Source organism: Puccinia triticina, chromosome 5A, assembly GCF_026914185.1.
Source record: "Puccinia triticina chromosome 5A, complete sequence".
Classification (NCBI taxonomy): domain Eukaryota; kingdom Fungi; phylum Basidiomycota; class Pucciniomycetes; order Pucciniales; family Pucciniaceae; genus Puccinia; species Puccinia triticina.
Window position 1 is genome coordinate 5724515 of NC_070562.1, and position 26972 is coordinate 5751486.

Consider the following 26972-nt stretch of genomic DNA (forward strand, 5'->3'; position numbering starts at 1 on the left):
AAAGTCACAAGCAATTTTGGATATGCTGTACACCACCTGTTGGGAATCCAGATGGCTGGTAAGACGTGAACTTAACACAAGTCCCTCCTTCATTTTTTAAAGATGTGGTTGAGGTGTTAAGAATAAAAAAAATGAGCAGAGCCATGCTTCTCTCATTGTCCTGTACTAATCAAATAAAGGGTTTTTCAAACAAGAATACTCTGAATTGATTCAATAGACCTTGAATTTCAGATGATGGAGAAAGATCAACTCTAGGGTTTAGAAAAAAATGTGACATGGATGTGACTACTGCTGGGGCACCAGTAGTCTTTAACACTTAAAGATGTGAGACAACATCACAGGAAATGACAGAACAGGAAACAAGCAGCAGGGATCTGGAGGGGCAGGATTTGACAGGACAGGACTTTCTTGCTATTCAAATAGACTGAGAGAACAGGTTAGACAGGAGAAGATGTAGGGTATTTGAGACTGTGAGCAGACAAAGAACAGGGACCATTATATTTTGACATTTTTTAATTTTCCTTCACGATTGTCGTGATCACCCAACACCCATTCTAGTAGTTGACGTTCATGTTCGAACAAGAAGTATTTTTCTCGTTCCCGTAAGAGTTCCCCCGCGAGGCCATAGGGTAGATATCCATCCCTGCCCAAGCGCAGCAAATGAAAGAGCAGGGTGATCGCGACTATTCTTGTCTGAGCAGAGATGTCTTTTGGAGGTGGATTTGAGAAGATGTTTCGCAAGACTGGGCGCAGATGATGTGCAGTCTCCAAGCGGTATTCTTCATATATATGCGTAGTGAATTGTTTCAAACTCGGTTCCACGTACAACATGTGTTGCTTTCCGAAATTACCTGAGCAATCACCAGAGTTGTGTATAGATTGTGAAACATGGTCAGATATGCTACTCTTTCTTCAGATGCGTATTTCAGATGACTAACGCAAATCAATCGAGAGAACCTCATGGGGGGGGAAGAGCTCTGAGAAAGGTTTTTTTTTGCAGTAAAATATCAGTAAGCAAATGTGATGCAGAAAGAAATGACTCGATTTGCAAAAACACACCATAGCTCCATAAGATTGAGGGACTTGGGTGGCTTAACTTTGGCACAGTGACCTTCATCGTTTTTTTGATTTCCTTTGTGAGTTCCACATCCTTGTATCTTTGCAGACGGAGATTGTACAAAGCAAAGAAGATTTCAACATGAATTTCAAGGAATGTGGGATGGTCCTTCATGGTTTTGGTGAGTACTTGGCACCATTCCTTCAGATCTGCCCTAGAGATGGATTCGTGGCTCAGAATATGGTTGACCGCTTGATTGACAAGGTTAAGTTGCTGTTCCTGTCGGCCTGAGTCCATAGATATTTTCTGCAGAGTTTTAAATTGGCTTTTGAAATAGGACATTGCTGCTTTCTCGGAGTCCGGGGGCACAGGAGGTCGGGCTTGAGGAATAGAATTCAGACAAGGTCAGGATTGAGGGGGTCACATCAGGGTCCATCAAGCAAGTGGTGGGCAGGAGACGGTCAAGACTTTGTCCGCTGGAGCGAGGTGAGAACATACTCAAGCAGGAGAATGACGATGGCTGCTTCTTGTCCTGGACCTGATATGTCTTCATATCTTCCAAGAAGTTACCCTTAATTTCGTTCGGATACCAAAGGGGTGATACGGTCTCCGCGCGGTTGAGGCTGATGCCCTCGTCGATCATGAGCTCCGGTTCGATTGCCGCGTAGGTGGCGAGCATGAGCTGGCTCATCCAGATGAAAACGAGGAAACAATAAGGAAGCATGGTTGGTCAAAGGATGACTTGAGGGCCAGTGACTACGGGCAGGCAACCCAGACCTCGTATTTTATATCTGACAATCTGTGACCGAGATCTGATCCCACGGGATGCTTGTGTATCGGGAGTCACCTAAAACACATCCGGATTCATAATCCAAGTGAGAGCCAAACAGTTTCCGAATGCAAATAAAACTTGTTTGATCTTAGCAGCCTGAAACTCGGAATCCGGTTAATGAGAAAGAATGAGAATGGCCGGAACCTTTGTACATACACCACCGGTCGGGATTCCAGACCGTTGGTGAGACGCGGACTTCAAACAAGTCCCTCCTTCATTTTTTAAAAATGTGGTTTGGGTGTGAGGAATAAAAAAAAGAGCAGAGCCATGCTGCTTGTGCATCTTGCGGGGTAGCTAAATTGGCCTCAAGTATAGCTTTTGCTGAGCGAAGCATTATAGATGGTGAAAAACAGACTTCTGCTGCCTCCTGTCTGGGCGAATGAACCAGCAGTCCCATCATAACAGGCGTGGTATGGCATTCTGTTTTCACACAACCTCCGCCGAGCGCTTGTTTTTGCTCGCACACAAAAGTCCAACGCCAGATCGTGCGGGTGGCATTGGAGCATATGAGCACGGCTATGGAGCACCGGCCCATAGCGATCCCTGCCACCCGACGGAAACGCAAAAAGGAAGCCCGCTCATCGGGCGCGCGATCATCGCTGGCGGCAGTGCCCGACGCCCCAAAAACGCGCGGCAGGTTGATTTACATATGGCCGTCAAAAAATGCTTGCGTAGTTACAAGGACTCCGAGCCCGCAAAGCTCGACGAAAGTCTGTGGCGAAAGGAAGCGGGGATGAGTGTTTGTAAGGAGGAGGGGGCGGAGGGAGGGAGGGAAAGCTGACAGTTGTTTGCGCTTGAGGAGGCCTTCCTGGCCGGCTCTCGACAACACGCCAGCGATGAGCTCGACAGAGCGGACGGCGTCGTCGTTCGCGGGGATAGGGTAAGTGACCACGCGGGGGTCGACGTCGGAGTCGATGATCCCGATCGTCGGGATCTGTTTGAGGTTGGCCTCGCGGAGGAGCACCCGCGAGTCTCTGGGACTGAACACGACGATGAGTGAGGGCAGGAACTTGAGCGCTTCGAGGCTGTTGTCGGCCTGTTGTTTCCGCTGCGCATGACCGTCGCCGGCCGAGGATGAGGAGGAAGAAGGCGTGGCGGCGAGTCGTAGCTGCTTGGCCACCTGGCGGGGCCGCTTCAGAACCTCTGTTGCGTTCGTCAGCGTGCCCCGGACCCACGAGGCGCCCTTCCCGTTCGGCCGGACACCTAACGAGTACCCGTTCTCGCCCAGCCGTTCGCTGGCCTGCTTGATCGCCTTCTCGCTCCCAGGGACGCCGTTCGCAAACAACACCATCCCGTCGTTCAGCACCGTCTCCCTGATCACATTGCACGCCCGACGCAGATACGTCATCGTTTGGCGCACATCGATGATCGCGATGTCCGACCGCACCCCATAGATCAGCGCGTGGTTCGTCGGACAGGTCAGCGTCTTGTGGTGCCCCAAGTGCGTCGTCGCCGTGATCATCGTGGCTAGCGTCAGGTCGGAAATTTGGCTCGGATGGCTCCGGAAATTCGACGGCTTGGCCGTCTGGAGCGTGGTTTGTATCGACCCTAGTTTCGACAAACGTTCACCTGTTCGTACAAAAACCCAAACAAGATCAGTTCCCGATCCTGGAGTGGTTTCTTCTTGGGCCTTTGAAGTCACGAATTTTACAAGAAATTCATACGGTCTTCAGCTAGCCTCTGCCTGTACTCGATCGTCTTTCGGGCGCTGTTCTCCATCCGACGAATCAGCTCGCTGGCTCTGTTTTTTTTGACATTTTCCTCATTTGGGTGGGCTGTCGACGCCAGTCCTGGGCCGAGTGGAGATAGTGGGGGTGTGAGGCCGGAAGTGGTGGGCTGCAGGGTGGAAGAAGATGTTCTCCTTCTGCCGATCGATAGCTGAGACGAGGCTGATGATAATGGTCGCAGGAGCTGGTATCGACTGAGCTGAGCCATCGTTTTGTCGAGTGTAGTCGGAGCCTGCTTGACTTGGCGATGCTGGCACAACAGCGGCCCTTGCCGTGACACCCACTCTGGCACCAACCTGTCACGACTTGCATGACCCCCCGCGGGGATGAGTCTAGTTTCTCAACTGCTCTCTTCCCTAGTCTGGCAGAGATTCATTCTCTCTCGAGTAGATAAGATATTTCCTTTCCTTTTCTTTCCTTATATCTACCATCATTATTAATTTAGGACATTCCACTTGATCAGGGATTGGTCAAGGTGCTTGTTAAATCCTTGTTTGTGTAATTATGGTGTTCAAAGTTGGTTTGCATAATTGTATGCATGCATAAATCATAAAATCATAAAATCTTTTTTGCAGGGGATATAACTGTCTGATTATGTAATACAAAATTTCCTCACCAAAATATTTTTATGATTTTATGATTTATGCATGCATAAAAATATTCAAACCAACTTTGAACACCATAAATGTTTCAAGCCTTTAAAAAATGTGTCTGAATGTATAAATTTCATTTGGGTTTCAGTAATTTTTCCAAACTGGATTTAAAACCAACTCAAACATCAGGTTTATGTAATAATCTGAAGAAAACAAGGCAGGCTGAAAATACACGGTTATAGATCATGTATAAAATACACCATTCATAACTCCACAACATGAATATTTCTCATTGAACCATTCACCATCTTTGATTTCAGAACCAAGAGTTAAAAGATGCCCTCTAAGCCAGCTAGTTTTTTCTTCCCTTGATTGTGTATCTTTCTCATACTTCAAAAAAACCTTCTTCTCTTATAAGAAAAGCATACAAACTACCCTGAAATTATAATATCTGGCTCATTCACACATATTACCACACTCAAATTTTATGCTAATTCTCATTCAGAAGATGCTTTCTCAAGTTCTGCTTGTTATTGGGTGTTCAATCCCAGTTTCTTTTGGTACTTTGGAGATCCCAGGCAAAGCAGAACCTGAGATTCAGGGTTATTTTGACCATTCAGATACTTCCAGTGGTAAAATAGTTCTTCTCTAATCTTCAACAAAATGTGATATTGTTTTTATATGCTGATCTTTTCTCCAGTCCAATCTTGTTTCCCACCAAATGATTCATTGGATGTTTTCACGGTGGAAAATTTGAAAAATCACAAGCATTCCAGTGAGTTTGATGGCACAGGCAAGAGCCAAGATCCCAAGTTATATTGGAAAAACAGGTTAAGCCATAGAAGAGTGGAGCCCACAGAGGATAAAATAAGTTAGTTGAAGGTCCTTTGAATGCAGAAATATGTTGCTTTTACTTACTTGAAACTGAAATTAATTGATTGGGTTTTAGAAGGTCTTCTCATGAAGGAAAAGCTGGAAACAAAGAAAAGCAAGCTTCTATTTCATTTTTTTGGCATTCAGTTTTATCCCATGACTAACCAATGAATCATACATAAACTATCTGGAGATTCAGGAAATACCAAGTGGCTAAAAGAAGAGTTCAAAGTGCTTGAGGGTTTGAATCAATCTATCTTTCCTCAATGCTTGGGGGCTACTGGTTTTCCAAGATTTCTGGCCAAGTATCATAGTATTTACCGGTCTTCAAGAAGCTTTTGCTCTGTGAAATATTGGAAGTTAATCCAACTTTTTCAACCATGGAACATTTGATAGAATTACTGGCACAGGATCAAAAAAATGATGAATTTCTCAAAACAATACCTGATGATGTCTTTTCAGTGGTTGCAAAACACACATCAATGAGAAAACATGGGGCTTCCTTCTTGGATGAAATCAATCAAATGTATCACTATATGTGGATCACAAGTTTAAACTCAGCTCATTGGAGAGACAAGCCAGTATATCTCAAAGCTGAGCCTTACCTGCTCAAAGCAATTCATATTTTGTACAAATATGGATTTTGTCACAAGGAAGATCTCAAAGGCCTATTTCAAAACAATGAATTTCTATGGTTTTTAACTGCTAGAAAGATTGAAAATATCATGGAGGCCTTCCCAAAATACAACATTGGATATTCTGGAACAGATCCAACTGAAAACTGGTTTTGGGCATCAGATCTCCAGTTCCTTGAAGGTGAGTATTATAACATAAACATTTTGAACTTGTGATTGATTTTCATGGTACCTTGATTAATTAATTAAAAAAAAGCTCTTACTAAGAGCGATGAGGATAGGATAAATCTGAAGGTTTACAGTTCCAACTTTGAACACAGTCATTTTTGTTACAGAGATTTAAGACATCGTCAAAAAATCAACAAATTGCCCAACTTCAACTTCTCATTTTTAAACTTCAAATCATATCACAGCTATGATGATCAACTCACAGCTGTCCACAGCTCAATGGTTTTGATGAGAACAGATAGCCAAATTCTTGATCTTCTGAAAACAACAAGAATGAACGAAATTCAGTTTGAGGTTGAAGTAAAGCATCTCATAATTCTTCTGGTAAAAATTTGCCCTAATATGAATTTACCATTGGAAGTTGAGATCTACACCCAAAATTGGTATAAACAGCTCTTAACTTATGATATTTGTGAAATGTTGAATTTCATTGAAAGGAAGATTTCCCAAGGGATTATCAGGCACACCTTGAATAAATATCGAGGCAAGATGTTTGATGAATTTAAACAATTTCCTGACATGGATAGACCATGTATGCCAAAGTACTTTGAACACAAATTCAAGATGCTTCTGATTGCCAAGCGTGTACGTGGATTGAACCAATCTGTGAGATCTATATCTGAAGAAAAATACAACAGCTTCAAACATCGCCTCTGGAGACATCCATCTGACATCAAATCATTTTACAAAAATCAATATGATTTGTTATCAAAGCTGGATGCAAAATATAAGGAAGTTCAAGAAATCCTTGAAAGCAAAATTAAATACAAGAAGAAAAATATCTTCATCAAAAAAGAGGAGCTCAAAAAAATTAGGAGTTGCTCATTAGAATTTCATGAGGAGAGTCAAGAATTGATGAATTATCTGGAGGCCAAAATGAGTTGAGGAAAATAAACAGCAAAGGTATCCTATAACATAAAATTGGTTTTAATTCATTCAATCCAACAATGTTTTGAAAAAGAAAATACACAAGTGAAGTGACACAATTTCTGGAATTAGAGCCATTTCACCTTTCTTCTTACTGACTCATCAAACTCTTCCATTCTGATACGTTGTTATGTGCTACCCACCTCTTTGTTATCTTTCACATTGGTTTGAAACATCTTTCACTATACCTGGTTCAGCAGCAGTGGAAATTGAATTAATCCCCTCCCCAGCCTTCCATGCACCATGTAAACTTCCTAAAAATATAGATTTCATCATTGGTTTCTTTCTCTTCCTCTTTCATTTCCTTTCCTCTCTCATTCACTATTTCTGTTTTTTCACAGTCTCTTTCTTGCTTACTAACACATTAGAGATGGCCACAGGTATCCGTTGGGGGGTACCTGTCCCACGTGCGGGTGTTGAGTTTGGCCAGAGGGCGGGCGGGTACCCACAATTGAGAAACAAACTCACAAATACTTTTTCAAACAGACACAAAATTGTGATCAAGCTGCCTGTCATCACAAAACAGTACAGAAGTAGAGCCTTCCATTCAGATAGCTCAGCCAGCAGCAAAACCAAAGATCTGCAAGAGATGTGCACTTTGAGTGCTTTGAAGACTTTTGAAAAGCTCATGGAAGGTTTTGAGCAAGTGGCAAAGACTTGTACTATTTTGCTGCATATACAGCTTTTGAGTCCAAGAAATAAATCAAGGATCAAATTAGCAGCTTCAGATCTACTAACAGCCAGTTGTCCCCAGGAAGCCCAAAAAACAACAAAACAGTGGAGGACTTCCCGTTGAGTCTGGGAGTCTCCCAAATCTCAATTTACACACCCAAACTCTTAATTTTTGACAAAAAAGGGAAATGTTTTCCTAACCCTACATCTCATTAATTTCATGTGCATTGGTTGAGCTTTTGATAGGTGTCTTAATTTAGGATTTGGAGGGGCATACGGAGCTCTCTAGATGACCACGGGAATTCATCCACTCAAGGCAGTAACAGCTAGTCTAGCTTTTCATTGTGATGACTTCTACGCTCATTGGTTTCACAGAGTAAAAAACTTCTCGGACAGTTTTGTGTGAGCAGTTCTACTTGTTGGACACAGTTTGTCCAACAAGTTGCACAATCCATACCGGTGTGTACGATCCGGGGGTTTGGAGCTCCTCCGCGTCTCAGGGATGTGCCCCCGACTGCGGACAGTCTGGCCCCTGTCGGATGTGCTTCTTGGTTCTTCCGCTCCTTAAAACGGGCACCCTTCTCCCCGCACCCTTGACCATCACTCTTCGCCAGAACAACACACAACCATGTCCCTGCTCCCTGACCGACCTCGTCACTCCCTCCTCTCCAGCCGGTCCTTGCACGGACGAATGTCTGCCGATCCCCACTCTCGCTTCGGGTCGAGTCCTTCCGTGCGATCGAAGCCTTACGCCAAGGTCTGTACTCTGTCTGCAGCATCCTTAACATCCATCCACCCACGTCATCATCATTAAGTACCAAAAATTAAATCTTTGGGATTCCTCTTCTAATCGCTTCGATCTCTTTTATCAAAGCCCAACTTCGCACCAACACGTCCTACTCCCGAAACTCGCTGGAACCATGATCTGTTTGAGGATGATTCGAATCTATACGGCCCGAAAGTCAGATACCAGATCAAGACACCCGATGTGATCAACTTTGGTGCCCCCCGCCCTTCGCCCTCATTAAGACCCTTTGGCAACGCCGTCTTAACTCCCGCCCCGGCCCCAGCCTCCAAGCCAGCCCCATCGACCAAGACACGCACCCCCGCCTCAGCCCCGCCTCTCCCTCCCCCTCCTTCAACCGTCCAGCGCCCGCCTATCAAGAACCCTCAGCCAGCGCCAGTCAGCTCCAACTCCGGCATATCGCTGTTGAGCCGGATCCAGTCCAAGGACACACATAAACCTCTCCTGAGCAGCGACTCATCTTCATCCCACTTGCGCTCCAACATCCGCCCCGAACAAGCCCCTCCTCCTCGAGAGATCAAAATTCAGCAGACTCAGCCTCCCAGAAGCCACCAAGCATTCGACGAGGCCATGGCTAAATACCTCAATGGGCCTGTGATCTTGGAGGTGGCAAATTTGGCCGATGGCACGAGTGCAGAAGATGTCAAGGTTATTACTATTTTTTGCTTCCCAACTCAATTATTATGATGGACTCTTCCCACTGACCCGTCTTTTTGGAATCCACCTCCACCGCTCCAGACGGCGTTTGCTGATTTTGGCGATATCCAAGAATGCTCGACCGAGGAAGGTCTTCGACAAGCCAACCAACCCACGCTGAAAGCCAAGATGATCTTCACACACAAAGCCGAAGCTGAGAAAGCCGTCGAGGCATTAAAGTCAGTCTCACAGCCAACCCAGTATCCGTCCAAACACACACTCAACGTGCTTTTCTCTCTTTTTTTTTTTAGTGGCGCGCTGGCGGACGGCCTCACACTGGCTGTCAAGATCATCGGCCGCCCTACCAAGAAACCCGAGCGTGCCGATTACATGACCACGCCCCCAATCGATACCAACAAACCGAAGGGGGCGAAGAAGCCGATGAAGGCCGATGACAATGACGTCACGATGGAGGATGGAGAAGCGCCGATAGTGCCCACAGGGTACGTGGACTCTCCTCCCGCTCGTCTTCCTTCTTGTGTGTAACCAAAGAGAATTGACGATGGTCCGGTCTGTTTTGCAGCCGGCTGCGCTCCGAAGCGGTGGCCCAATGCGACCCGCGTGCGTCGATCCAGGTCGAGCCTCGACAGTCGGCCGTCTACCAAGTCGAACACGCCCGCCCGTCCAAGCATGTTGTCCCGAACATGCTCAGCCGCGTCCAGCCGCTCGCCCGTCCCCCCACCCAGTCCCCCACCCCCGCCGCCCATCATCACGCCCACCAACGCCATAACCACCACCCTCATGCGCTCTTCTCCTCTGCTGGCCCCCGTGGAAAACTCCCCTCCTCTTCGTCCCCGGCTGCGCCACCTCCAACTGCTCCCGCCTCCTTCCATCATCTTCCGAACCGGCCAAATCAGACATCCAGGTCTTTGTTGGCCAGGATCAAACCTATCTGAGCCCTTCCGCTTCCCTTTCCTTCTTTTGCTTTGTACGTCTTATAAAGAAAAAAACACATTGAGACCCGCCTGGTTGGTGAGACCTGGTTTGGGTATTGGGCCACTTACATACTTGTTCAATCAGACCCCTGGCTCCTAATGCCTCTAGCCTGCCTCCTCAGCCTGCCTTTTTCCACATACACACAGATATACATATATTGTTCTCCAATGATTGGCTTAACTTATTCTCCTTCTCCCTCTCTCTATCTCGAGTCACATATATACATACATACATACATACAGATCACAAAGATCAATCCCACTTATTTATTATTCTCTTCTTTTGGCTGTGTTTGCACTCTGTTTTTTATACATAAATACATGCACAAAAAAAGAGATATGGAAAAGTGTGCAAGTAAATAATAAATACAATTTAAGAATGTGTAAAGAATGATCACAAAGATCAATCCCAGTTATTAATTATTGTTCTCTTGTTTTGGCTGTTTGCACTCTATTTTTTTTTACATAAATACATGCATGATAAAAGAGGTTTAGGCTCCGTTTGGAGCCAATATGAATATAGGTGATATAATCATTGGTTAATTCAATGAAAACTACAAAATTCAACATAAAGCCTCCAAATATTTTTTCTAGGCAACCTACAAGGCAAGTTGAATCTAACCTAAGCAATTCTGGATTGAGAGAATCCACCATAGATATGCACTTGATGGAGGATCAACCTCAGCTATTGAACCTCCCAATTGGGTCCCTGGCCAACCAAGCGGGCAACACCCTTGTACCTATTCGATGGGGACAAATTTTCGGCTTGCCCCCGGGAGTAATGAGTGCCTGCTTGCTGAGGACCTCGGCAAGCAATTTTGCACACACTCGGCAAAGATGGATTCCCTTCCGCTCGCCCAGCAGGCTTCCTCTTGCCCTTGGATGTGGAAATGACACCTGCTTGCCAAGGTCTAGGAATTATCTCGGTCAAGCAGATACATGTTATACATACACTTGGGGCTTCTTCCGCTGGCGCCCTTTGTACTCGGCCGGAATGAATATTCTTCCGTTGCCCCGGATCACTTGTACCTGCTTGTCGAGGAAGATTTCTCGGCAAGCAGGTGCAAGGTGCTCGCCTAGGAGGAATCCTCACGGGCGAGCGGCGATCCGCTCGCCGGGGATGATTCCGAGGAAGATTCCTCCACAGCAAGCAGTCAAAAGACCCGCTTGCCGGAGAGGCCTCCTCCTCGGCGATATCATTGTACGTTCTTGCAGAGAGCAGCTATGTACGGGGTGTGCCCGCTTGCCTGATACATACCCGGCTGTCTCAGGAAAGCTTCTCCTCGGCGGGCAGCCAGCACCACCGGCATGCCGGTGAGGAATCACGCTTGGTTGCTCGGCTCTGAGGGCCGGTTTCTATGTGTGGGCTCATCCCGGCTCGTTGGCTAGGTACCTTCAAATGTGTTTTTTTCATACCCCTTTTGGCTGTATGGATTTGAATATTGTTTTTTTCCTGCCTAGCAACCAAATTGAGTTTGCATTGCTTCGGCTACATTCAGGTTCGCAACCTACAATACTGGTCTCTTCAATTATGAAGTCAGATTCAACTGATTCAGCCATATTCAGTACTGTAGTACCATTATATCGCTTTTGACCAAAACAAAGCAATATAATGGTATTATGGTGCTGAAGATGGCTAAATCAGTTAAATCTGACTTCATAGTTGATGAGACCAGTACTGTAGGTTTCCTACAAAAAAAATTGGATTCTTTATGTTGAGTTTTGTATTTTTTATTGAATTTACAAATGATTATGTCACCTATATTTATATTGGCTCCAAACGGGGCCTTAGAAAAGTGTGCAAGTAAACAATAAAAACAACCCAAGAATGGGAAAATATGTGAGCATGTACTCTCTGTGGTGCTCTGAAAAATTGATGATCCCTAACACAAAGGCCCTGTTTGGACACATCATGAATGTAGGTATTATATTGCACAAATCATTAAATAAAAAACCAAACTATTCAGAATATGGTACTTGAAGGTTTTGTCAGGCAAGGTGAACCACTGATTTCATCAATGTTTCCATCAGATTTCAAAAAAAAAAAAAAAAGAAACAGCTATCTGCCATAATAGCAATATTACACTAGTTGTTCAAAAAGGCCTTCAAATGGGCCCTAAAGTTTTTTGAAAATTATATTGTGAACCCCCCTATTAGTATTATTTCAATCTGGAAGTCACAGGAATATTGAGGGATCAGTTGTTCACCTTGCCTGACAAATCAGGTACCACATTTGTCACAGTTTGTTTTTTATTTAATGATTTGGGCAATGGATGACTTCCTGTCAACAAAAAAGTCCAGACTTTTGCAGGGAATCTAGCTTTTGGGGCTCCAGATTGCTTCTGGGAGGCCCTCAGATCTTGACAAGAAGTCTCCAAATATCACATCTGCAGCTAGTATGTGTCCAAAAGGGATCTTTGCCCCCCTTTGGAAAACATTGTTATACATCATAAATATTGAAGTTTGGCAGATATTATGTTATCAATATATATATATCTTGCATGATCTAGCACTAAAATTGGAAATTTACACAGTTTCATGGGGGCCTGTTTGACGGCACAGGGGCCAAACTCTTAACTTCTCAAGATCAGAAACTGTCCATGGGCAGATTCCGATGTTGCCCAATGATGACAGCCAGGCACCCAAACATGCCGGGAATCTGGATCTGTGACACTGAGGTGCAGATTATGCTGATCAAGAGTGTTTGGCTGCCCAGAATCTCAGACCCCCACTGGTAATACCCAAACAGTATGTACACCTCAATGACAGGCTGAATTCAACCCTCCATGGATTTCTGGTTGAAACGGGTGGTCATCAAGAGATATACACACCCTCTTGATGACTGGTTTGACCAGTCATCCTGAGGAGTACAGGAATACACATCCTCTTGATTGATTACCGGTCCAACCAGTCATCAAGAGGGTGCGTGTTCCTTGAGATGACGGGGTCAACCCTTGAGAGGGTGTGTATTCCTTGAGATGACCGGCCTGACTGGCCAGTGAGAGGGCATGTACTCCTCAGGATGACCGGTCAAACCAGTCAGGAAGAGGGAGTGTATATCTCCTGATGACAAGTTTGCCCGGCCATCAAGAGCAGTTGTGTATGCATCTCGATGGCCGGTCAGACTGGTCATTGAGAGGGTGGCTCATCTACCCCTCTGGATGACAGGTTGTGTCGAAAGGGGATGTAGGTTGCAGTCTTGTGATGACTTTGGTTTCAAGAGAATAAATTGCCTGTATCCTTGCCCAGGTGAGGCCAATAGTAATGTGGATGGCTTTTGCTGTCGATTCGAGGCCAACGATTAGAGTGTTGGAGTGGCTGTTTTTGGCCCTCAGAGGTGGGTGTAAAGAGGGGAGTGGGTTTCAAGACTCTGTGACCGGTCTTGAGCCTCAGAAAAATAGCTGTATCTCACCACAATCTGTCCTTGATGGCTGGTGGCCGGGGAGATTGCGGATCCGGGATTTTTCCCGATATGTGGGGCGCCCAATGGGTTTTTTTGGAATGCCAGCAAAGCCTCATCTCACAAGATCCTATCTCTTTGCAGAATCTCCCTTTTGCGGGGGACGCCCGTTCCAGTTTTAGATTCTGCCGCGCGGCCCAAGAGGCCCCCATGTGTAAACAGGCCTCCGAATAGCCCCCAAGTTTCTGCGGTTGCTTGTACACCACGGGCGCGCGAAAGATTTCAGATCGGGTCTGGAAGTAACACACTGCTTTTTGGAAATATTATGTGGAGCTTTTTTGCAAGCCCCTTTGTAAACACATCCTTGCACTCTCATTGGAAATCCAATATTCCATGTCACAACAAAACATTTCCTCCAACTATTTTCAGCAGCTTGCAGATCAGGAGCCATTTTGTTTCCTCTGCAAGTTTGATGAAATATTTCCTTTCTGTGCAAGGGTCCTCGGATCTCAACGGTTGGAAGAAAGATTTGGAGGACTTTTTTCTCCTGTTCATGTCCTGGGACAGTGGCCTGGCACTATGCAAGAGAACATGGCACTTTGTGACGAAGCTGCAGCGGTCCAAAGCCCTGCGGAGGAAGCAGCCGTCTCTTCCCCCCGCCGGCGCCACCAATACAGCTGAGCGACTTACAAGGTCTTGCCGAACAGGCCCCCCTGGGCCCCATGCTTTTGCCGCAATCCATCCCCCTCCCAGCCCCGCACGGCCTGGCTCTTTCTTGCAGCCCCCACAGGCCGCCCTCCCCGGCCCTCGTGTCGAGCGTGGCAACCGGCCTGACTGGCCGTGTGCGAGCGGCCAGCCCAGCCCGCGATGGCCGCGGGGGCCTCTGAGGGCCTGCGTGTGGCCGCGGCGGGAGCCCTCGGATGCCCTCTGCCGAGCCCCCAGTCCGCTTGCGGTGGATGGATGCCTATCCCGGCGGGACTGCGGCCCCCCCGGCCAGCCCGGCGGCTCGCAGGATCCCCGCCACAAACGTGCGCTGGCCGGGCCGGGGCGCCCGGCTTCCTTGGCGCAGGGCTCGGGCGCTTCCCCTTCTGGGCGAAGAGAGCGGGCGGTGTGGGGCGGCGGGCCGTCGAAGAAGTCGGCACACCCTGGTCGACCCGATCACGAGTGCCGCGCCCAGCGTTTCCCTGAAGAAGTGTATTCCAGAGACCTAGTCTCGTGTCTGAGCTGCCCTCTGAAGATCCCGGGAAGAGGCCCTCGTGCAGCCCGGGCGGTTCTGGCTCGCCGAGCAGCGCGCGGGGCCCGGCCGGGCGCGCTTTCAATGTGTGAGTGGACTTTTCCAGGATGGGGTGCTGTGCCGCAGCGGTGGTCGCTCGTGTGTGAGTGCCGTGCTTCAGGTGGGGTGGGGTGTTGTTTTTGTTTTGTTTTTGTTTTTTGTTTTTTGTTTTTGTTTTGGTTTTGTTCCGCAGCAGCAGCGTGTTGTTGTTCCTCTCTTCCCGGGCGAGTCCTGCTGGCGGGTGCTAGACTTCTCCCTCCGCCAGCACAGATCGAGGTCGCCTGGTTCGCCCCGGCCATAAGTTATCAGCACCACCCCATCCTTCCTTCTTTTTCCTGGCCAGCAGCACCAGCCACTGCCACAGCCAGCCACTGCCTGTACCCTGCCACTGCCAACTGCCACTGCCTGACGATCGACTGACGATCGACTGCACACTGCCACCCACAAAAACCAACACCGTAAGCGAGCCCAGCCACTGTGCTGCCCCCCCGCCCCGGCTGACTGCCCTTCCTCCTCCTTCAAGCAGCGCCCTCCTTTCCAATGAGCAAAACCAACCCAGCACATCCCCCACCAGCAACCGACCCAGCCGCAAAGCCCGCCTTCAACTACGCTGCCGCCGCCGCACGCTCCGCCGCCGCCGCCAAACCACCCCCACCCCCACCAACACCCTCCTTCGCCTCAGCCCTCTCCTCCCCCACAGCCACCACAACAACAACAACAACAACAACAACAACCAAAACACAATCACGACCCGATGCCAGCCCACGCCCACCCCCCTCCGCTAAATCCCCCGTCCCCACCCCCGAGCGCAAAGCAAGCCTAGTCGCCGCAAAGAGCCACAACATCAAGCCCTGTATGTTGTCGCCCCAAAACCCCCGCTTTCCTTTCCCCGTTCATCACTGACCACCACACCACAGCCTCCAGCCACATCTCCTTCGGCTCGCTCGCCGAGGCCCCAGCCAGGGCCGACAACCTCTCCTCCTCCCCCGCGAACCCCCCCACCCTCTCGCAGCGGGATGGCCCGCCCGTCTTTGGATCGGTCGTCGCTGATCCATCCAAAAAACCTCTCAAATCATCCTCCCTCGTCACCGACTCCAAACCCACCACCGCCCCTCCATCCACAAAACCAGAGAAGAAGAAGATCATCGACTTCCAGGCATTCTTCAGGTCTGGAGGAGAAAGCCTGACAACACCCTCCTCTGCACCACCACCACCACCACCACCACCACCACCACCACAACCACAACCTCCATCCGCCGAAAATGCCTCCTCCCCCTCAATCTCTTACCGCGCTGATCCATCATCACATCATCGACGGAACAACCTCGACTCTCACTCGGCTGCCCCCGCCGCCCCCGTCTCACCCCGCCCATCACACATCGGCATCCCCAACGGGCCCGCCGCCCCCGGCTCCTTCCACTCTCCTCTCTCCGGCGCTTCACGCGCATTCACACCCGCACAGGGCCCCTCGCCCATGTCCCAGCCATCACAGCACCACCACCAGTATGCCGGCCACTGGCAGAACGGCCCGGCACCCAACAGCCCCCACTTTGTGCCCGGGAACCCCCCCATGAATGCCAACATGCCCAACTACCCCGTGCCCAACGGCGCCAACCAGTCCCAGTATCTGCCCAAGCCGCCCCCCTTCCAGCATCGCAACGGCCACGGCGCCGGCCAGTCGGGCGGCGGCTCCTCAAGCTCCATGTACCCCCCTCCCGGCGGCCGCTCCAATCTCCACCACCAGCCCCGGAACCCCAACCCCGGCCCTCCGAGCCCCCGCCTGCCGCCCAGCAACGCCCCCAACGGCGGCCAGAGTCCCAACTACCAGCATGCGTCCAACAGCCAGGGGATGCCCCCACCCTACTGGCCCCAAGCCCCCTACTCCCAGAACGCCCCCGGCCCGTACCCTCCGTACGGATACAACCCCAACAGCATGCCCACATACCCCCATCCCACCAACTTCACCCCCCCTCAACACCCCCAACACCACTCGCCCCAGCTCTCCACCCAGCCCGGGCCCCCATCCGTCCCCCCGCCTTCGGCCCCCCCACCCCCCTCAACAACAACAGCTGCTGCAGCTGCCCCTTCCACCCGCGCCACCCACCCCACCCCGCCCCCTCCACTACCGGTGCCCTCATCCCCAGTGCCTGCTAATAACACATACGCCCCTCCTCCTCCCCCGTCCTCGGCCGCCGTCTACCCGCCTCCTCCGGTGCTCTATTCCCCCGGAAGCAGCCACTCCAGGGGGCCCTCCCTCTCCTACAACGCCCCCTCCTTCAACCCCTCCGGCGCCGCCCCCGACTTCAAGCCCCACACCCCCAATGCCGCCGCCCCCGCTTTCTTGCCCAGGAGAAGCGCCGCCGTACCCATCAAAAAACCCGTCACGCCGATCCCCGAATCGCCTGAAAAATCCGCCGACCAGCCCCCCGCTAAGCCCCTCGAGCCGGCGGCTGCTGCGGCTAAAAAACCCGCTCTCGCGCCATCCAAGGTCAAGCCCGATCCCGCTCAGGCTAAGCTGGCTAGCGAGGCCGCCGCTAAGAAGGCCGCCGATGAGGCCGCCGAAAAGTCAGTCTTTGTTTTTACTCTCTTGTGGTAAGCGTGCGCTGACGGATGGTGGCATGTGTGTGTAGGAAAAAACTCGAGGAGGCCAAGGCTGCTGAAGAAGCTGCTGCTGCTGCTGCTAAGGCTAAGGCTGACGAAGAAAAGGCAAAGGCTGATGCCGAAAAGGCCAAGGCTGATGCAGAAAAGGCGAAGGCTGAAGAAGAGGCGCGACTGGCCAAGCTGGCGAAGGAGAAGGCCGAACAAGAGGCCAAGGAGAAAGCCGAGAAAGAGGCCAAGGAGAAAGCGGAGCAGGAAGCCAAGGAGAAAGCTGCCAAGGAAGCGAAAGAGAAGCAGGAGGAACTCGAACGTGCGGCTAAGAAGGAGAGGGAGGAGAAGGAAGCGGCTGACAAGTTGGCTAAGGAGGCCAAAGCTAAGGCCGAAGCCAAGACGGTCGAACCGAAACCCGTCAACGGCGCCTCATCCGTGCCCGCCGCTGGTGCCAAGGTTCGACCAGCGCCCATCGACGTCAATGCCCCCCCTCAATCGAAGATCGCCGGCGAAACCGGCACGCCCTCACTCCCCTCGGCCCTCTCCTCTGCCCGGAAGATCGAAGACCTGGGCAAAGTCTCCTACCCCGAAAACATCCAGTCCCCGCGCTCGGAGCTGAATGCCGATGCGACCCCTGGCAAGTTCCGATACGACCGAGCCTTCCTCCTCCAGTTCATGGAGGTCTGCAAGGGCAAGCCGGTCCAGCTGCCCGACCTCGACTCGATCGGGATGGTGGATGCGCACAACGCAGGCATGAACCCGATGTCACGCACCCAATCGACGGGCGGCCAGCGGAGGAACGGGGGCCAGATGGCTGCGGGCAACCGCGGCCCGTCCGGCTCGCTGACTCCTTCCGGGGGCAACATGTCGATGATGGGCCCCGCCGGGCTTGGAAGCCGCGCGGGCCCGGGAGGCATGGCGATGTTCAACTCGGGCGCGACCCGGAGCAGCGAGGAGCGCTTCAACCAGTCCAACCGGCCCTCGATGGGCGCCATGCCGATCGGCATGGGCATCATGCTGCCCGGCCGACCCACCGGCCAGATGTCGCGCAGTCCGAGCACCAACGCCCTCCCCGGGATCATGTCGAACGGGGCCCGGGATACGAGTCGACGGAGCGGACGGGGATCGAGACGGGACGGCGCGCCCAGCCATCCGCCCTCCTCGAGCGCCAACAACCCCAACCTCAACCGGGGGATGTCGATGCAGCAGATGTTCCAGGTGGAGGCCGTCCAGCCTCTGCAGCCGTCTGCCAACAGCTGGGCGGCCACCCGGGCCACCGTCCTGGAAGAGGACTCGCCCGAGCTGGTGAACCGGAAGGTGAAGGCGCTCCTGAACAAGCTCACGCTCGACAAGTTCGAGTCGATCTCGGACCAGGTGATTGCCTGGGCCAACAAGTCCGAGAAGGAGCACGACGGCCGGATCCTGCGCCAGGTGATCGCGCTGATCTTCGAGAAGGCGACCGACGAGGCCCACTGGTCGGAGATGTATGCCAAGCTCTGTCGCAAGCTGATGGAGAAGCTCTCGCCGGGCGTCAAGGACGAAAGTCTGGTGGACGTGACGGGAAACAAGGTGCATGGCGGGCAGCTGTTCCGGAAGTATCTGCTGAACCGGTGCCAGGAGGACTACGAGCGGGGGTGGAGCAAGCGGGACGAGCTTGCGGCGGCGGCGGCGGGCAAGGCTGCGGACGACGCCGTGAAGCAGGCTGCGAATGAGAAGTCGCGGGCGGAGGCGGAGGCGCAGGGCAAGGAGGGCCCGACGAAGGAGGCGGAGATCCTGTCGGACGAGTACTATGCGGCCCAGAAGGCGAAACGCCAGGGCCTCGGGCTGGTGCGCTTCATCGGCGAGCTCTTCAAGCTCAACATGCTCACCGAGCGCATCATGCACGAGTGCATCAAGAAGCTGCTCTCGAATATCGACACCCCCGAGGAGGAGGACATCGAGTCCCTCTCCCGCCTCATGATGACCGTCGGCGGCCTCCTCGATCACGAGAAGGCGATCTCCCATATGAACGTCTATTTCTCCCGCATGCAGACCATGTCCAGTAGTCCCCATCTCAGCTCCCGTGCCCGGTTCATGATCCAGGTCTGTCTCTCCCTCCCCCTCTCTCTCTTGTACTTGTGGGCTCATTTCTTTCTGCCGGATGCTGCTGCGGTGTAGGATGTCATCGATACCCGGAATAACAAGTGGGTCGGACGGAATGTCGCCGCTGGCCCCAAGCTGATCTCGCAGATCCACGAAGAGGTGAGTTTTACCTTTTTTTTGAGAGAGAGAAGCTTGTAGACTGATGTGTGGTCGCGCGGGTATCAGGCGGCGCAAGCGGCCGCCGAGCAGTCCCGCCAGGCCCAGCAAGCCAGCAACAAGAACAAGATGAACGACCTGTCCCGGGGCGGAAGCCGGGCGGGGCGGAACCGGGACCAGCCGGGCGGGGACGGCTGGTCGGCGGTCGGCGGGCCGTCTGCGCCTCCGCCGCGGCCCTCGAAAGCCGGCGACCGTCAGTACCTCCTCTCTCCCCCTCTCTGCACCTCCAGACTGACGTTTTTGTGTGGGCTGTACAGTGACGCAGTTTGGCAAGCTGCGCGACACGTCCTCGTCTGCGAGGGCCTCCTTCGGCCCGTCGAACGTGTTCGCGAACAAGGGCAAGCTCAAGGACGCCAAGCTGGCGCCCGAGCCCGCCGTCGCGGTCGCGCCCAACCCGTTCGCCGCCCTCGGCGCCGACGCCCCGCAAGAGGGCAGCGGCCCCGGGCTGTCGCGCAAGCCCAGCGTCGCCGAGCTGGCCGCCCCTGCCGCCGCCGCTGCCGGGCGGCCACGGCTGAACCTTGCGCCCCGCACCCTGCCGCTGCCCGGCGACGCCGCCGCGGCGGCATCCGAGGAGAAGAAGGAGGACAGCAAGGAGGAGGAGGAGGACGAGGCGGCGGTGAGGCGGGCCGTGCAGGCCTCCGTCGACGAGTTCTTCCACCTCCGCTCCGTCCCCGAGGCCCTCGCCTCCCTCGCCGCCCTCCCCGCAACCCGCCGCCCGCTCCTCGTCCAGCGCCTGCTCGAGGCCGCCGTCGAGAGGAAAGAACAGGACGTCCGGCTCGCCGCAGGCCTCTTCCAGACGCTCGTCTCCGACGCCCTCGTCCCCCCCAACGCACTCGTCAAGGCCTTCGCGCCGCTCGTCGAGATGCTCGACGACACCGCCGTCGAGTACGTCCCTTTCCCCCCCTCCCTTACTGAGACAAGTGTGCTGATGATGATGTGTGGACGTGGCAGTGTCCGGTTCGCGTACGAGTTCACCGGCCTCCTCGCCAAGGCCGCCGGCCTCGCGCTCGCCGACGTCCAGGCCCTCGCTAAGACTATCGAGGCCGACGACCGCGAGACGGCCGCGGCACGGCTCGTGGGGTGTTTCCGGGACGCCGTGCTCGACTGACCGTCCCCCTTCCCCCCCCGTCGCTCTTCTTCTTCACATGCCAAAACCCGCGTAGCTCCGTCCCCGAAGATGCGCCCTGTGTGTGGGCCCGGGCCCGGCTGGTCCCCGTCGGATGGCCGGCTGGACTCACACACACACACGCGCGCGCGCGGGCCTCCTTATGCGTTTCCCTCCCTCTCTCTCATCCTCCTCTCATCCTCATGCTCCTACTCTTTTCCTCCTCCTCTTTTACTCCTACTCTTTTACTCCTCCTCTTTTACTCCTCCTCTTTTACTCCTCCTCTTTTACTTCTCCTCTTTTCCTCCTCCTCGTTTACTCACACTCACACTCTTACTCACACTCTGGTACTCTGGTACGCTCTCGTATATACATATGCCCCTTCTGCATCCGACTCGCACGCCTCCTCCCTCCTCAGGGCCAATAAAAAGTGCACACACACATACATATACATCTTGTTTTTGGAGCGGGGCTGGGGCCCGGCGATCCGCGTCGGCGCCCGGCGCCCGGGTGCCCGCCGGCAGACGCGCATCCGCGCGTCTTGGTGTCCAACGTCGTCGGAGGGTCTGGCGTGTGAGGTGCGTGGAACGCCAGACTGCGGCGGGGTGCGGGCCGAGAGCGGGGCCAGCTGGTGAGGACTGGGCCCATGGGCGCTGAGGAATGGGCGGCATCCTGGGTTGCTTGTGGGCTCCTCCTGCCCGATGGAGGGCTGGCTCTGTGGGTCCTGCCGCGTGGCGAGGGTGGGTGGCGGGCTCACCGGGCGCAACAGGCGAGGCGCGGGCGGTCCTGGATATCTGGCAAAATAAGAAAAATCCTGCGTTCTGTGGTAGGTTGAGCCCGTCCACACTTTGCCCCAACGGCCGCCAAAGGCGCATGGGTGCGCCCTCTCTCCCGCCGTCGCGTGTTTCCGACTCTCTGGCTGGCTTGATGGGACCCCTTTTCCGCCATCGCTGGGGGCCTGGGGGGTCTGGAGGACACATCCGGCGGGCAGCGATTACCCGGCTTGCTTGGTGCACGAATCCGGCTTAGCCAGGCCATCTTGCATTCAGTTTAAGGGTTGGGAATGGTTAAGGTACCAGCGGCGACACAACACCACGCGCGAGAGATGTGGGGGTGGACCGAGTCACACACACACACAGTCCAGGAACGCAGAGCGATCATCCAGTGAGGAAGGATCCCAGCCAGGGGGAGCAACTAGCCTATACATATACATGTACACATATAGGCAAAGTTGTGGGTGTATAGATTAGAAGCATACTGCATAGGGAAATGCGAATACACTATCTCAGCAGGGAACAAGAACCGCAGGAGCAGACACTCTCACCTAAGGGTGTGAGGGAAAACACAGTAGACCCTGTTTCTCTACCCTGCTGGGCTTGGATGTAGGCTGACAGCAGGTAAAGAAAACACTTTCTTGAGAGGGCTTTCAGGATTGGTGGGCCCAATGATGGATAGTTCCGTTGCCGATAATGGCCACATAGCCATTTTTTAGCCATTGTTGGTACTATTACCTGTGACCCGCAATGCGTTATGGTGCCGCTGCAAGGTCAGAGAAAAACGAGGATATTTGCGGCGTTTCTGGGGCCTGCGGCCCGCCAGATAACGGCCTATTTCGGCATCTTACACGCTATCCAGTGGATAACCCGCAGGAACAACCTCGAAAAAAGAGCCTGTTACGTTATGGGCAAGGCCTGCACAGACCCCATTAAAAACAATGTGACAGGCAGCGGCGGTTAACAAGGGTAGTTATGTTACCCAAATCATGTGAATAATGACCCATTGTTGGACCTTGGTGGATGGAAAAACGGGAGGGAACAATTTTGGGAAAGGCGGAGGACTGGAGTTCCTGGGGGAAATACAAGCCTCTGACTATGCAAGATCCTGGTTGATTGGGCGCCCAGGCACCGACTCTCCTGGGATGCCTGTACTGCAACAGCTATGATTTGGCCCCTGTAGGGGATGTATTGTCTTTGCAGAAATGGTGGAATTTTTTGCATTTTTTCTGGCTTTGTTGTGCACTTGAATCCTTGCCAACGTTTAGGTAAACCTTGCATTTGAGGGTTTTTAAGCACATGAACATCCACGCCTAACTTTAAACCAAAACGCCAGATTGACTCCCGTCTGGGATGTCCTTCTGTAACAACCCAGCGCTTGGTCCGCCCTTCCCTGCCCCCTCCATACGGGCAGAGGGCAGCAGGGAATGGCCATCGACAGTGGGCGGCACGGTCAAGAAGGCACCCTGGCTCTAAACACAAACTTGGTTTGTCTCCAAGAAAATCTACTGGAGGACGTTGGATCCAGGGGTGGAGCTTGCCTTGGGCCTCATCGGACATCTGTCAGGTGCACCATGTGGAAAAGCTCAAAAAAGATATAAAGAATATGTGATTGCCCCCTATTGCCCCCACAGTCAACAACACCAGAAATTTTGGAAAGCAGTCCACAATGATTTTGAAAAACACAATACAAACATAGATTAGTACCCATTTGGGTAGCATGCTAATTGGGGTGTGGTACAGGGATCTGGCTAGGCCAGCCTGTGCCCTGTGGTCTCCAACCACCTCCCATTGTGCTTTGAGTAACAACCAGTATTTTCCCATGGACAGGTTACAGGACGCCAAGGCTCCTCCCCCTATCATCACACGCTGAGAAAGGAAACTGCTGCCGGCTCCCCAACGGCTCATCTGGCTGCCACCCATCATTCAATTGGAGGTCAGCAAGATCTTCAATTGTAACCAGGCATAGTGCAAGTGTGGATATTTTGTAAAAGAAACCTGACGGGTATGGAGCATGCAACATGAACACAGAGCTAGGTTGACTATCTTCATTAGAGAATAACAATTTGGACCCGGGTACGGTTGGCCCCCGGGTACCGGGTACGTTTTTTTCCCAAAGCAGGGACCAAGTACTGCACCTGGCACCGCCTGGCGGGTACCAGTGGTACTTTGTGCCTTTTTTTCACATACTTGGCGTACGGGACTGGGGACACCAATTCCCAAGTCCCTCTTGCCAAGAGGTATGTCTCTTGGCGAGCTGGTCAAGTCCAGCTTGCCTAGATGAATACACACCTCTTGGCGGACTGGGCTTTGACCAGCTCACCGGGAAGAACACCCTTGGCGAGCTGGTGTAAAAATTCAGCTCGCCAGGAGGTGTCTCGGTGAGCTGGACTTTGAGCAGCTCGCCAAGAGACACACCCCTTGGCAAGATGGATTTCTCGCTGAGAGGTGTAGTTTTCTCTTGGCGAGCTGGTCAAAGTCCAGCTCGCCGGGAGGGATGCATTCCTCTTGGCGAGCTGGTACAAATCCATCTCGCTGAGAGGTGTGAATTTCTCTCGGCAAGATGGTCAAAGTCCGGCTCGCCGGGTGCGATGTATTAGGCACGGGCTCCAGCCCCTGCCGCATTGGAAGGCACTTGAGCGGGTACCGCAAGCGGTACCTGGGTACCCCCCACTTTTCACGAAAAACCAGGCACCCGGTGTCACACACCCAGCACCGCCTGGCGGGTGCCGGCGGTGCCGGGTACCTAGCAACGGGTCCAAATCGTTATTCTCTCATCTTCATAGCTAAAAACTTGAATATTGAAGACAGAATGGTGGCAACATTATATCAAATTGATTGATGGATCAGTAAGAAGAAAATGAAATTGGCCAGAATTCCAGAGATTTGATGTCAGCCTGATTCAACTCAGTTGACCTAAATTCTGCCTTTTTCTACTTATTACTTCATATCTTTTTCCTCTTATCAGGTATCCTTGTTTTGACTTCAAATTCTGTTTCCTCATGCAATTTTAACCCTAGTTACAACTTACCAATTCTTTGTAACTCTACTCCTTCCCTGAGTTCTTGAGTTGTAGCGCGCATGCGCAGTCATGACGTGTCAGCGCTACCAGGCGCGCCAAACCACATGTACATATGTAAATTACATAAGCAAACTGTGAAAATTTTCGTAGTCAGGATCCCCCTTGCCTGAGGAGGATCTACAGACTTCAGCACACCAGAACCACACCCCAGATAACCCCAGGATCACCAGCAAAGAGATTACCACACTCCCAGTATACCTACCGTCACAGGCGCCTAGGATATTGACAGTAAGTAACCTCTTTCACACAACCTTGTTTATATCAGAGGTACAACTCTGTGTCTGCTTGATCTGCTCTTCTTTGCTGGCCTTTGCCTTATTCTTGATCACAGGGCTGCCCCTGCTTAACATCATTCTTTTTCTGTGGTTTTTGTAAGAAACAAACCACATAGGTTTCCCTTTAAAAAACCTTGACTATCCAGAAGGAAGCTAAAAAATTGTGGCTGGATTAAACTTGTCTAATCCAGAAGCCCTCCACGTTTCTTTGGTGAGAGGAGGCTGTAGCACTCTCTAGCACAGCTTGGCAGCACTCTTCTGAAGAGGTAGCATTGCCAGTGGACGTGCATTCCCACCAGAATAACCTTGAATATCTGCTTATCTTGAATCTGCTCAGTTTCTCTCTCTCTCTCTCTCTCTCTCTCTCTCTCTCTCTCTCTCTCTCTCTCTTATATTTGTATTTTCTCTATCCAAAGAAATCCAAATATTGCCCCCCATTTTCTTGTGTCCTGCTGTCACTATAGAGACTCAGGCTCACACTTGATCACATATTGAACATGAAATTGCTGCCTGAAAACTTGATCAATTGAATGAATTGAAAACTTTGTGGTTTAGAAACTACTTTGCTCTTGTCTTTATGACCTCATTTTGGCTTCCAAATATTCCAGCAATTCCTGAATCTCCTCATGGACTTTTGTGAAGTAAAACTTCATTCTGTTCAGCTCCTGATTTTTGTTTTTTGCCTGGTCATGGATTTCACTAGTGAGGCTTTTTTGAACCACCTTATAGTCTACAGTCATCTTTGATAATAGATCATATTGGTTTTTGTAGAATGATTTGATGTCAGATGGATTTCTCCGCAGGCGGTGCTTGAATCTGTTGTATTCTTCTTCAGATATAGAATTCACATCTTGTTTCATTCTACGGATACGCTTAGAAATCAAAAGCATCTTGAATTTGTGTTCAAAGTAATTTGGCATGCAGGGTTCCTCTATTTCAGGAAACTCTTTCAATTCCTCAAAGATATTGCTTTGATATTTATTCAAGGTATGTCTGATAATACCGGGGGAAATCTTGCTTTCAATGAAATTCAACATTTCACAAATATCATAAGTCAGGAGTTGTGTGTACCAATGCTTGCTGTGGCGTTCAACTTCCAATGGTAAATTCATTTCTGGGCAAATTTTTACAAGAAGAATTACCAGACGCTTTACTTCAACCTCAAATTGATTTTCATTCATTGATTTCATTTGCTGGAGATGAAGGCTTTCATTGGTTTTTCCCATCAAACCTGTTGAGTGATGAGTAGCTTTGAGTTGATTGTTGTAGTTGTTACCTGATTTGAAGTTGAAAAATGAAAATCTGAAGGAGGGCAATTTATTATTTTTTTGATCACAACATGGAAAATTTCTATAACAATAATAACTGTGCTCAAAGTTGGTGCTGTAAACCTTCAGATTTATCCTATCTTCATCAATCTTGGTGATAGCTTTTTTTATGATGAAAAATGATAGCATTTATGTCCCATGAGTATCAATCTCCACTTCAAAAATACTGTTTTAGAGCACCCACCTTCAAGAAACTGAAAATCAGATAACCAAAACCAGTTTTCAGTTGGATCCGTCCCAGAATATTCTATATTGTATCTTGGGAAGGCAACAAGAATATTGTGCCTCCTAGTAGCAGTTCAAGACCATAGAATTTCATCTTCTTGAAATAGGCTCCTAAGATCTCCCTTATCAATAAATCCATACTTGTACAAAAGATCAATTGTTTTGAGTATGTAAGGCTCAGCTATGTTGTATGCTTGCTCATCTCTCCAATAAATTGATTTTTTACTTTCAATTCTGTAATAGTTGAAGATTTCCTTGATTTCATCCAAAAACAAAGCACCATGTTTCTTCATTGATATGTGTTTTGCAACCACTGTAAAGACACCATCAGGTATTGTTTTTAGAAATTCATCATCTTTTTGACCTTGTCCAAGCAATTCTATCAAATGATCCATGGTTGCAACAGTTGGATTAACTTCCAGTATGTAACAGAGCATTAGTTTTTTGAAGACTGGTAAATACTCATGGTATTTTGCCAGAAATTCTGTAAAGTTAGGTTTCAAAATTCCAGGAAAAACAGATTCATCCAAACCCTCAAGCATGTTAAACTCTTCTTGAAGCCAATTCATTTGTTCTGAATCTCAAGATAGTTGATGTGTGATTCATTGGTTAGTAATGGAACCAAAGGGAATTCTTTAAACAAA

General features: G+C 50.9%; 5 protein-coding genes across 5 annotated transcripts; 2 read left to right on the forward strand and 3 right to left on the reverse strand.

The window, feature by feature from the left end:
* Positions 1-495: 495 nt before the first annotated feature.
* PtA15_5A686 (uncharacterized protein) lies at positions 496-1781 on the reverse strand (the record flags this gene model as incomplete). Its single annotated transcript, XM_053169473.1, has 4 exons — positions 496-851; positions 939-977; positions 1060-1437; positions 1556-1781. 4 exons carry the CDS (start codon positions 1779-1781, stop codon positions 496-498), a joined length of 999 nt encoding a protein of 332 aa, XP_053020667.1.
* Positions 1782-2564: 783 nt separating this feature from the next.
* On the reverse strand, positions 2565-3824 carry PtA15_5A687 (uncharacterized protein; the record flags this gene model as incomplete). Its single annotated transcript, XM_053169474.1, has 3 exons — positions 2565-2601; positions 2672-3458; positions 3554-3824. The coding sequence occupies 3 exons, from the start codon at positions 3822-3824 to the stop codon at positions 2565-2567; spliced, it is 1095 nt and encodes a 364-aa protein (XP_053020668.1).
* Positions 3825-8172: 4348 nt separating this feature from the next.
* PtA15_5A688 (uncharacterized protein) lies at positions 8173-10080 on the forward strand (the record flags this gene model as incomplete). Its single annotated transcript, XM_053169475.1, has 6 exons — positions 8173-8301; positions 8419-8997; positions 9088-9224; positions 9297-9488; positions 9569-9680; positions 10066-10080. The coding sequence occupies 6 exons, from the start codon at positions 8173-8175 to the stop codon at positions 10078-10080; spliced, it is 1164 nt and encodes a 387-aa protein (XP_053020669.1).
* A 3853-nt stretch (positions 10081-13933) lies between these two features.
* Positions 13934-20648, forward strand: PtA15_5A689 (uncharacterized protein; the record flags this gene model as incomplete). Its single annotated transcript, XM_053169476.1, has 12 exons — positions 13934-14702; positions 14847-14937; positions 15415-15506; positions 15571-15809; positions 16116-16679; positions 16962-17222; positions 17420-19252; positions 19400-19483; positions 19550-19733; positions 19798-20003; positions 20175-20425; positions 20492-20648. The coding sequence occupies 12 exons, from the start codon at positions 13934-13936 to the stop codon at positions 20646-20648; spliced, it is 4731 nt and encodes a 1576-aa protein (XP_053020670.1).
* Positions 20649-20982: 334 nt separating this feature from the next.
* PtA15_5A690 (uncharacterized protein) lies at positions 20983-23140 on the reverse strand (the record flags this gene model as incomplete). Its single annotated transcript, XM_053169478.1, has 2 exons — positions 20983-21612; positions 23114-23140. 2 exons carry the CDS (start codon positions 23138-23140, stop codon positions 20983-20985), a joined length of 657 nt encoding a protein of 218 aa, XP_053020671.1.
* Between the last annotated feature and the right edge of the window lie 3832 nt (positions 23141-26972).